This window comes from Passer montanus, unplaced genomic scaffold (genome assembly GCF_014805655.1).
Source record: "Passer montanus isolate IOZ18808 unplaced genomic scaffold, ASM1480565v1 scaffold2, whole genome shotgun sequence".
In the NCBI taxonomy this organism is placed as follows: domain Eukaryota; kingdom Metazoa; phylum Chordata; class Aves; order Passeriformes; family Passeridae; genus Passer; species Passer montanus.
Genome location: NW_024366591.1, coordinates 13,799,268 through 13,810,764, shown reverse-complemented (window position 1 = coordinate 13,810,764; position 11,497 = coordinate 13,799,268). Strand labels below are relative to the sequence as shown.

General features: G+C 39.8%; 1 protein-coding gene across 2 annotated transcripts in view; it reads right to left on the bottom strand.

The window, feature by feature from the left end:
* Positions 1 to 9,428: 9,428 nt before the first annotated feature.
* EPM2A (EPM2A glucan phosphatase, laforin) overlaps positions 9,429 to 11,497 on the bottom strand; it is a 35,973-nt gene continuing 33,904 nt past the window's right edge. For both annotated transcript variants that reach the window (XM_039707117.1, XM_039707116.1), the window contains exon 5: positions 9,429 to 10,455. In XM_039707117.1, the coding sequence (XP_039563051.1) occupies positions 10,175 to 10,455 (281 nt within the window). In that variant the 3' untranslated portion in view covers positions 9,429 to 10,174. The remainder of the gene's footprint in view (positions 10,456 to 11,497) is intronic.

Sequence of the window (11,497 nt, the reverse complement as noted above, 5' to 3'; positions counted from 1 at the left end):
CCAAACAATATAGCTTCATCTGGTCCATAAAAGCCCTAAAACTTATGTGGTTTAAATAAGTTTTTAGCTGGTAATTAAAAAAAAAAATATTAAGAAACTTCTTGGTGTCTGCTCTGTAGCTGGGCTATTACAACTGCAGGTCACATGCTCAGAAATAAATCTTTGGGGAAAGGGATGGGGAAAAGGACTTTATGAGGCATTAGTCATAAACAGGAGGACCCTTTTTGTTTTAAGTTATCCTCCATTACTTCTAGGTCTTTTATCTGTGCGTATATGCATCAGAATTTTTACAAATAAAATAAATCAGCAGAATTACATTAGCACAAGCACCTGTAGAGCCACACAAGCAATGCTAATGTGATGATTGCTTCCACTTAGCTGTTTAAGTACCTAGAAATAGAATTTGGTGCTCAGAAGTTTCACATCTTCAGGCTCTCTGAGATGGCCAGATGAATGTAGGAACATATTTCCTTCTTTTTGCAGGTGGCCTCTGACCACAGCAGGGAAAAAATGAATATCAAAGGTAAGGAATAGTTAAGAGAATGAAAGTTGTGGGTGAATGGCATGCACACTTGATTTAATAATTTAATAAACCAGAGGGGTTTTGAGGCAGGGCGAAAAAGCTTGTCTCAAGGAAAGCAGAGGTTTAGAAGGGACATTTTAAACCTCTACACCTAAATTAAGGTTTGGAGCATGGTGTTCTGCTTTACAGCAGAACAGAATTAGTGTAGCTCAGCTCCACAGCAATGCTGTCAGAGCTCTCAAGCTCAGCAAAGCATTTGCAGGTGAGATAGTGTTTAGGTTTGGGCTGAGGTTTTGTTAATTCCCAGTGGAATTGAGCAAGTGCTTAATATTCTGCAATGTGTGTGCTTAACAGAGCACGTGTTCTCAGATAGAAAAGGTGGGGAACAGATTAATTATGCTCTGACTCTTCCCATATGAAAACTTTGGGATAGGAAATGCACTGCCAAACAAACAAAATAATGTGATGATTCCTCCAGCATGTAGCAGACTCGTGGAGTTTCTTGCCAGAGGCCACTGTGAATACTTGAAGCTTATGCACACTGAAGACAGCACAAGGACTTGAATAGAGATATATTCTAGATTACTGAACAGAGAAATTACATCAGCCCTGGAAATATCCTGAGCTACAAATGCTCAGAGCCTGGGGGCAGCAAAGCACCTTTGATGTTTGCCCAGGTCTCACTCTGCCCTTGGCTTCTGCTTTCATCCCCCTTCTGAGTGGGGTTGGGCTGGGGCAGCCCTCAGTGTGACCTCTTGTCACTGCTCTGTGCAGCTGTGGCCTGTGGGAGAACAACTTCATGGCCTCACTTTAGAAGGACTAAGGAAAATCCTGCTCAGGTGTAGGATCCACATTCTTCAGTAGGGAGATTTCTATCTAATTGCTATGATTTCTGCACATCTCTTGGAAGTGATTCAGAGCCATGCAGAATCCTCACAGAGTTTTCTCTCCACTGAATACAAGCAGTATGAAGAAACACAGGTGAAAAGAAGCAGCTGTGGCACCAAAGTATGCATAGTATTGCTCTGGTTTTTGGCAAGTCTGGGATGAACAGTTACCAAGATAGAGTACAGAAGCCCATGGAGGAAAAAAATTCCACAAGTCAAAGAATTGTCCTCAAAACTTCTGTAGTATGAGTCATTTCAAATGGGAGGAGTAGCAGGGGCAGAAATTAAGCAGAAAAGTAGTAAATGGGCACAGACTAGAGAAAAATGATGCTGATGCAAAATAAAACAGCAGTATTGCTGAAAAATGCAGACTCTCACCAAGACACTGCAGAGCTTAGTTGGATTGCCAGCCACTCATGTACACTTCCATCCATTTAATTTGCAGTCTTGAAAACTCTGATCTTGGGTAGGTTTGCTCTTCATTTTATTTGTGTTCCAGGAAGGCATGTGGCACATGAACACAGGTGCTCAGAAAAGTCTGTTGGTGTGCACAACAGCTATTGTCAGATATTGTTTGCATAAAGAAGCTCCAACACTTATTACCACCCAATATCTTGAAAAAAGAAGTGATTTCACTTTATCACCTTACACATCTTGTTTGAGTCACTGAGTCATGTAACGAGAGTGTCCTTTTCCTCAAAATCATGGCATTTTCTGGGGGTGTTTTAGTTGCAACAATGAACCAATTTTTCATTTGTTTCATCGAACATTACAGTGGAAAATGCAACCAAGCACTTGGGCACAAAGTGGAAAGTATTCAATTTGAAATTACTGTACTGGCCCCTAAATTTCCACAAGCTGTGTGTATTTTGTCAGATCAATTTGTATCTAAAGGATGAGTGAGCTGAGCAGAGCCTTTCAGAGCACAGGAGGAGAATCAGCCCATCGCCTGCCCAAGTCCACTGCTGAAAAAAGGGAGGAAAGGTAAATTGATGTGTATGGGTATGTTTTCTCCTTGACTTAAACAAGTTTTTCTGAATCATTTTCTTTCCTGCCTTGCCAAACGAAAAGCAGGTTCAGCAGGATAACAGCAGATTCTGGTAACTACTGCATTTCTCATCAATGTTTGTTTTACAGATGTGGGGATTTTAACACAAATTTTAACACTATGAACCTTGGATCGTCATAGCAACACAAAAACATAACAGTTTCAAACATAGTTTTATATTATCTCTGCTAACAAAGAATATATTTTAATCAGGAATATAAGACAGTTATGAGTACATAATGTAGACAGCTGAGTAAAAAGAAGATAACTGTACATTCTATGTTTAGTGATACCCCAATAAACCAGACTTAAAGGCACAGAAATTACCCTATTGATATAATTTCCATCAATTTCTGATACAATTATTTAGGGAGGTGGTTTTTTTCTTTTTAAATCAGAGTACCATCAAAGAATACTTTGAAATTACAGCTATTCAGGAAAGCAAAATAAAACTGTGTTTATAGCTAAAATTAAGTTACTGATTTTAGCTCCATAAGCAGAAATACACAAACGGAGAGCTCAGCATTTTCTGAAGTGTACTCAAGTCATGTTCCCAGCAATCAAGAGAGACCTAATCAGATTTTTTTCCTCTCAAAAATAATGATCTTGGCAGATTTTGTTAAATAGCTTGCCAGGCATTGCTGTTCCCAAGGGTGTTGTGTGCTTATGGTGATTGCTGGGTGCTGAGATGTGTTTGTGCCTCACTGCTGCATTTCCTCAGCCCCGTGCCTGTGTCTGCTAACAGCTGAAGGAGATATTTCCAAGTGCTCTGAAACCCAAGTGAAGATGGGGGGCTGTGGCTCTGTTGCCCCCAGGGAACAGGCTCTGCTCGCACCTCAGCCCGGAATCTCGGCCCTGGAGTTCAGCTGCTTCCCAGCCACTCTCGGTTCACACAGCTCTCCCTGTCTCCAGCCTCTGTTGCCAGCCTCACTTTCTCCCCTGCTTCTTCTCAGGTGACATGAGAGCGTGGGCAGGAAGGCCACCTGGCCACCTCCTCTGCCTTATCCCAACAGGCTGCTCATTTCTTCAGTTCATGCTTTTTCCTACTCTTGTTTCTTCATCTTCCCCTAGTACAGAGAAGATAACCAGTAACTAGTATATCCAGTTATTGTCTTACAAGACATTTTGCAGTCCTTTGCATGCAGCAAAATTGCTGCAAAACAATGCATTTATTTTATCATATAGGAAGAGTGGAAGACTTCAGAAATTGAGAGCAGCACTTTCTGCTTTAGTTGCCCATGGCTGAATAGGTAAATTAAGTTTAATTGAAAAAACAAAAACCAAACAAACTAAAACCATCTCACAAATGAGATTTTCAGTGGTGCTGAGAATATAATGTCATGATTGCTTACATTATTCTTTGAAGAGGGTACTTGAATGGAAAGTGCCAGAAGACAACAAAAAACCTATATCAAGTCTGGCTAAAGAGGCCAGCATCTGTTTATCCTTGTTCCAGGTGAGTAAGACATCCCAGCGGGGAAGAAGGCAGATCAGAGTCCTGGTTCTTATTGCTAGACCCTGAGCTGCCTGTGAGTGCCATCAAGCTGCAATACTCACACATGTGGCAGGAAAGGATGTGGGGGTCATGGACAAGTAACTCTCAGTGAAATTTAAGGTTGTCATTTATACCGTGTTAACATGGAATTCCAAAGTACCTGAAATACTGTGTGATCAAGTGCTCAGAGCACCCCCACAGCCACTGTGACTGCAGGCACTGGTAACAGCAGTTCTCCCAATTAGCTACATGTTAAGAAGCAGCATAACTCAAGTAGAGAGATTAAATAATCCAGTTCACCTGTAGAGTCTGGCTGGTGTCAGGGCCACTGCTACTGGTGAGGATTTCCCTCTCTGGCTATAAGCACAGGTGTTGCAGAGTGGGAGACATCTGACAGTCTTGCCTGTTTCAGTAAGACACGTGTGAAGAGAAAGACTCCATCAAGCTGTGGTTTTGTTTACACTTCCACCTGGAACTATAATTTAAGCATGCTTTAAGCGGTGCCCTTCCCATTAGCTCTTCTAAAGCACAGCCACATCAGTCCTACTTCTGAACCACACATCTCTACACAAAGGATTTATGTGACTGCCAAACCACAGGGCACCAGCAACCATTTTTGTGCTTGTGAAGCTTCACCAGCTGGAGTGCACTGCATGAGTTAATTGCTCAGGAGAAGGTATCCAACTGGTCTGTGTTCTTGAAAGCTTACCCTTCCACACTTCTTTTTTTTATACAGCTATATATTGCAAACTGCATTTTAAGCCTAAACACAGTCTTTCATTCTTAACCTCTGTGTTTATGCATTTTATTGAATTTTTGAAGATTGGATTCATTTTCAGCATTTGATTTGTTGCAGTGACATTGGGCTGGCTGCCCAACTTAACCATGGCTGCTACTCTTGGATGATGGCCTGACCATTAATTATTTCCTTGCTGAAACTGCATTACCACAAAATAAATTTTGTCATAATGACATTAAGTAAAGGCCACAGAAACCTGTACAGCATTAGAAATTTCTTCTTGGAAGCTTTTTTATCCTTTTTCTTCACATTATCTAAATCGAGAATGAGATATCATTTAATATTTTCCCAGTTTATGAATAAACAGGCCTTGTATTTTCCTTGCTGTAAATATAACAACATCAGCATTGAAGTAATTATCAAATCATAGACATTGTCCTGCAATCTTTATAAATTCAATCTCCCAAATAAGACAACAAATTTAAGCACAAAAAGATTGAATCATGTCAGGTTAAGTTTGTTACCATCTTTAGTTTACAGGATATAACAGTTCTTCATAAGACAAGTCTCAGTAGGTAAAAAGGGTTTGATAAAATACTTATTACTCATTCTTACAAATATGGAAATTTTTAGCCACAAAACTAAAAAGTAAACTATTTAGGACTCTAATGAAAGACCTTGAAGTGAAAGGAAAAGCAAGAGCAAAATATTTATAATTAAGAATGAGCACCCCATAGATTCATTGTTAGCACAACTGAGGTGCCAACAATATGTATTTTGGTTACTTGTATCAAAATCCTGCAATTATCCTAATATGCAGTAATGTCATTGCCCTTGAAAATACTGCTTTCCTCTAATAATTTAAGAAGCAGATCAATTATAAAATCATGTGGTTTGGTCTTGCTGTTGGTGATGTCACTCTGTTGCTGAAAGACATAAATATTATTAATTCTTTTCCACTTCTATCATTCCCAGTCTGCTCCATCAGAGCAGCCCATTACCCTTTATGTTAGATTCATGTGGAAAATAAACCACAATTTTTTTTCCAGCAGAATACTTTTAAAGAAATATCTGCAGAGGTGATTTACCACTGAGAATATAAACAGAGTTGGAGACATTCAGTTATCTTTTGCTGCATTAATCCAATTCCATTTTAGCTAACAGCAGCCTGATGTTCATTATCCTTCCAGAAGGTAATCCTTGCTTGCCAAATATATGCTTTTCCAGTAGCTATTATGCTTCTAAGTATTTTCTCATTGTTTTCTGCTACACAGTGTATTATTTAGAAATAATAATTTTGTAACTTCATCATTGGTTTGAAACATCTCACTGCAATTTGATGATGAAGAATAAACACAGTACCAGGTTAATACATTTAGAGTAAATGTCTTTGGCTACTTTAGATTTTTTTTTTTTTTGCTCAGTTACAAACCAGTAAATTCAGTGAGTTTTATAGATTAGAGCTCAAAAAGGCCATCACAATGGGTAATGGAATAAGACTGACATTTTTGCATTATTGTTTTAAATAGGGATTTTATTACCTGCTCCAGCACAATCTACAGCCTTTTTCCTTTCCTTTGCTCATGTGGGTTTGACCAGCAGTCTCAAATTTTAGTTTCATTCTAGCGCAGAGAGACTGTTTTGCACATGATTTTGTGCAGCACATATAACTCAGCTGCCAGGTTTGAGACTTTTCAACCATGGAGAACATCCTGGTATCAAACCTGCAGCCAGAGCTTTGTTGTGCTTGCTGCTGTGCAGAGAGGGAAGATCATAAGCTTACAACATAAGCAAAGGGATCAAAGTGTAAAATAGCAAGTATGGAGTAAGGGAGAAAGGAAGGTATTTAATTGTCACACCAGACACACCAGTTCCCTTTCATCAGCTTGCATCATCAATCTAAAAATGTCCTGCAGAAGATTGCCACTAGTACTTTTGTGATGTCCAAAGGAAAAATATTCACAAAACTGTACCTCTCAAAGCCCAACCCATCCCTCAAGGGGTTGTGCTTGTTGCAAAATCACTTTTAACAGAATTGATTAGCTTCTTCATGTGCACAGCCCTGGGAAAGAATATATACTATTGTTTGGCCTTATAATGACACTGAGATAGTCTAACTACCTGGAGTTATAAATGTTCCCATTTCAAGCAGCAAATTCATTAATTTCATGGAGGTAAAAACATGCTCTAACAGGGTAGAGAATACAGACGCTCACAGCATCACGGCTGTGTTCCCCTACTGTTGCTCTTGTGTGATGAGTTATCAAAATATTTTTACCTGGTTCCCATTATTATGGGCTTCTTGGGCCCCCTCCAAAATAACCATCCCTGTCTATCTGATTCTAATTTTTTTTTTTATAGGAGCTCCTTTTCTCTAAAATTTGTAGTACTTTAGGAATAAAGTAGCAAGAAAATATACAAGTACATAAACAAGAGCCTGTCTTGATCCTTTCATCCAAATTACATCAAGAGGCTAGCCTGTGGAAAGAGCTAATGATCCAATCAGCATAAGAACACATTAAAAATTTTAAATCTAATACATTATCTCTAGATGCAGATTTGTTATGTAATTATACATCTGAAGAAATTGAATATTTTTATATGATTGATTTTTCTGTTGCTGTAGTCTCTAGCAATGATCCCTTTAGCATTTAAGTTCCTAGTTGCATTCCACATAAAAAGTTTTGAATGACTGTTGCTTGACAGAGAGGTCTTCACTGACAAAAGCAGGAAAGTAGCAATGAGGGGAAAAAAGGATGCTACAAATAGATACAGAGGGACTTCAAGCCCTGGGAGCCTCCTGGGATCTTTTTGCATTCTTTGTCAGCATGATGTTGGCAAGTTGCTTTCATGCAGTTCATGAGCTAATGCAATCTCTATGATGTGTGCTCCCAAGCAGTTCAGCAGAAACACAAACTGAAGTGGCAATAAGCAATGAATCAACAACCCCTTGCTGAAATGACAGTAAGCAATGAATTAACAGCCTGCTAGGGCATCCTTGAATCTGACTCCTGTGTCATAGGGATTCCTGCACTACAAATGAAACATCAGTCTGCTTCCATTGCCAATATGATCAAAATTAGGAAGTAGCCAATACAGAGTGGCTGTACTTAGTCATATACTTGTTTGTGCCATGTTGTGCACTGCTCAGTCCCAAGAGCCCGATATATATATATATCCATGTACACACATACACATATATATATATATATATATACACACACACACACACCACCTGTGGAACAAGAATCAAATCTACAAGTATTTGCCCCAGCATTTATTACAAGCTGCGTCTGGAGGAAAGGGCTTCTGTCAGGGATGCTTGGAAACACACTTTAAGTTTGCAGTTTCAAATAAATCTCAGCAGAAATGTAAAACTTAAGCAAGTTGTACTCTCTGCTTCTCATGCCATTCTCCTTCTCTCGGTGTTTGATTTTAAGGAGAATATGGTAGCAATAGCTCACCAATTTTACTTTAAACTCAGTTAAAATGAGGTAGCTCCTGGGCAGGCAGCTGTAGCTCTGCACATTTGCATGTGAGCCCAAACAGCCAGACAGGAGCACTCACACACTCCCTCTTCTCTCTGCTCTGGGCTAGGAGAAGAAAGACCTGTTGTTGTTTTTGAAGGTACCAGAGGTGCCATATGATCCACACACCTTTGCTGTGCTGCTTTTTGAGATTTCCTGTCAAACTGACACAGCACAAGACAAGACATGGGCTGTTACCATTAAAGTGGCTGGTTCCACTTCTATATAGAAATATTGGTTATGACCCTTTTTGCTATTTGTGAAATTGGGAAACAAAGACACATGACAAAATAAGCTGCTGGAATAGCCATCTTGTCTTTATTTTCTCATCCATTTTCTAAACAGGCAATATTATTTCAAAAAATCAGAAATGAAGTCATGGTCAAAACCACACATAGAATAACTTAAATAAACATTTTTCTTTTCAAGATGATTTAAGTATAGGATAAATAAAATATATTATTTTGGACATTCTCCATAAACAGCTCATATCCAATAGTTTCCCCATTAAGTATTCAGAAAATCAATATGTATTACTTAAACTTCTCTGTCACTGACTGCATCTTTAGAGGAACAAGTTGGCTGGAAAAATGAGATTTCACTGAAGAATAAACCTGTAGAAGTTATGTTTCTTAATGTTTATGCATCCTTAATTGTCTCTTGTCTCTTGAACTCAACCTACAGCAAACTGGTTTTATCTGAGTGGGACTGGAAGCTGTCGGTGCCACTGCTTACCTTAGCTTAGCTTAGCTATGCAGTGCTGCTTGGACCAAGGAGCAATGGGAAACACTAGGGATCAACCACAAAGCTGACACTGAGGCTAAGCTCCTGAGAAACCATCCTCTGCAGAGCTGCTCCTTGTTCCTATAAGGGAATATATTGGCTCCATTCAGCCCAGAGATGGCCCAGCACTCGCTTCAATCAGCTAAATCTAACACACACCTACTGCTTGCACAAGGGGAGGCCTTTGCTGTATTGAAGATATTAATCTAGGTCAACAGCCCAGAGGCTGTGGTGCCAGTCCTGCACACAACTCCTATAGGACTGTCTTACCCCAGTGGTTACTGCTCAGACTGACTTGGCACCTAAGAGAGTCCCTGTACAGCACTGCATGGACCAGAGGAGCAAAATGCAGCTTCAACTCAGAGAACTCACAGCCTAGGATAATGTAGTCCTGCTCCACAACAAAGCAAGGCTGCTGGACCAGAGGAGCAAAATGCAGCTTCAACTCAGAGAACTCACAGCCTAGGATAATGTAACAGTCGTCCTGCTCCACAACAAAGCAAGGCTGACACAGCTGGAGCTGTGTCCTCTCTCCATGTCACAGCCCAGCATAACCCCAATGTCATAAAATAATATCGCTGGAGCTCATAATATTTAGCATTAACTAGATGGACAAAGAGTAAATCTTAGTTCAGTGCATTAGACATTAGCTTTTTGTTTTTAAACACTGAGCTGAAGAACCAGTTTCCTTCTGGTCTTTCTCATCAATACCACTCTTCTACAGAATTACTACAAAACACTGCAATATTCTAATATCCGCTTAAAATAACTGAGCAGCTTTGATGATGGTCTGCTCCATCCTAACCTGAATCTTAATCCAGTCAATCTTCGTATTTTTTTCTTGTCACTTTTCATTGCCAACTCTATTTCACCTCACATCTTGTTTAGTGTCTACTCTGAAACCTCAGTTCCTATAGGCAAGTGGTTAAAAGAAAATCTTGTTTCATGTTGCAGTTTCTAGGTCTCATAATTTCACCAAAAGGCTTGAAAACATGTCAGCTTAAAGAAAGCAAATAAAAAACTCTAAGGCACTTTTTAAACAAAATTCTTATCACTTTTACAAGAAGCTTATAATCTGAAGAGGTGAGGTGGGTGCCTGAGTCACAGAAATTTCTAAGTCCTTGGGGTTTAAATGTAAGGATTCCTCTTCACCTTCCTTTTCTTCTGCTTTTCTACTCTTCTATTTGATATGAGGAACGAAGGTGCCCAAATTTCTGGTAGAAATCTTCTTCAGCACGATTCAGAGCTTCCTCATCTATGTAGACAGCTGGTCTCCGGGAAGCCAGGAAGTACTGCACTTTCCTGAGGCTCCATCCCATCACGTACCTCAGCCAGCCGCTGACAGCGGCTGTGGACCTGCCAACGCCAGCATTGCAGTGAACATAGACTGTGTGTCCATTCTGCAGCAGCCCGTGCAGGAGGCACACAGCTTGTGGCAACATCTGGATTCTTCCTAAGGTTGAAAACAAGGCACGTTCATTTGCACTGGACAAAGTCAGCTCATGGCTGAGATTCTGCCTGTACAGCCTGATGAACTGTGAAACATAATGGCAGACCTGACATATTCCACTTTTTTCTTTCTTTTCTCAAGTGACTTTCTAGGCTAACTTGTTTGTTTTTTTTCCTTGCAATATAGAATCAGATCACACAAAACTGTAAAATGCCCCAAGTCTTCTCTAAATATACATTCTGATAACATCAGATGTATGTGGCATATTCATTTTCAAAGGAACTGAGACAAGGCAGCACATTATAGAGGACAGCACAACTTACAGAGTGTTAAAGTTAGCAAGCCAAAAATGAATTTTTTTTCCTTTTTAATACCAAAGGTTTGTGAAGATATCTACATACTGCTGATTTCCAAAACATTTCCATGAAGGCCATCAATTCAGTAAGTGAGAAGGGAGGAGGAGCAGAAGAACATTTTACTGTACAACTTAAAACTGTTATGATTTCACTGTGTACTAAGACCACAGTCAAACAACACAGAATAGCCTTTCTCACTCCCAAAGGAATGGACATACCACATTTTCTGACACTTTTCTTCTGGCTATCCTGGGAAACAGAGCTGCAAGAAGCAGAACCCAATTTTTCCTCATGGCCCATATGAGCACTGACATTAAGCCCTTTCAAATCCCTGTTTTAAGGTCTCCCGTCTTCCCTGATGCCCTGTTGTTACCTGTTTGAGGCAGTGGTATTTCACTGTGTTGAAAGCACTCGCTTCTGCTGGCAGGCTGCTCACTTGAAAACACACTCACTTTCTAACCTTCTGGTTGAAAACAAGACTTCGAACTGAGCATTCCAACCAAGGACTTTAAAAGTACTAGTAATTGATGTTACAGCTCAGGTGCTCTGAGTATTTTCAGTTAATTGCAAATGATTATATAAATGTTGCTATGGAGTTTCATCAGACTGGGATACTGCAGTTAAAGTGTTTGTTTGGAAGGGAACAGAAGACAAAAAACACTGTCTCTCCTTTTTTAATCAGCAAAGGT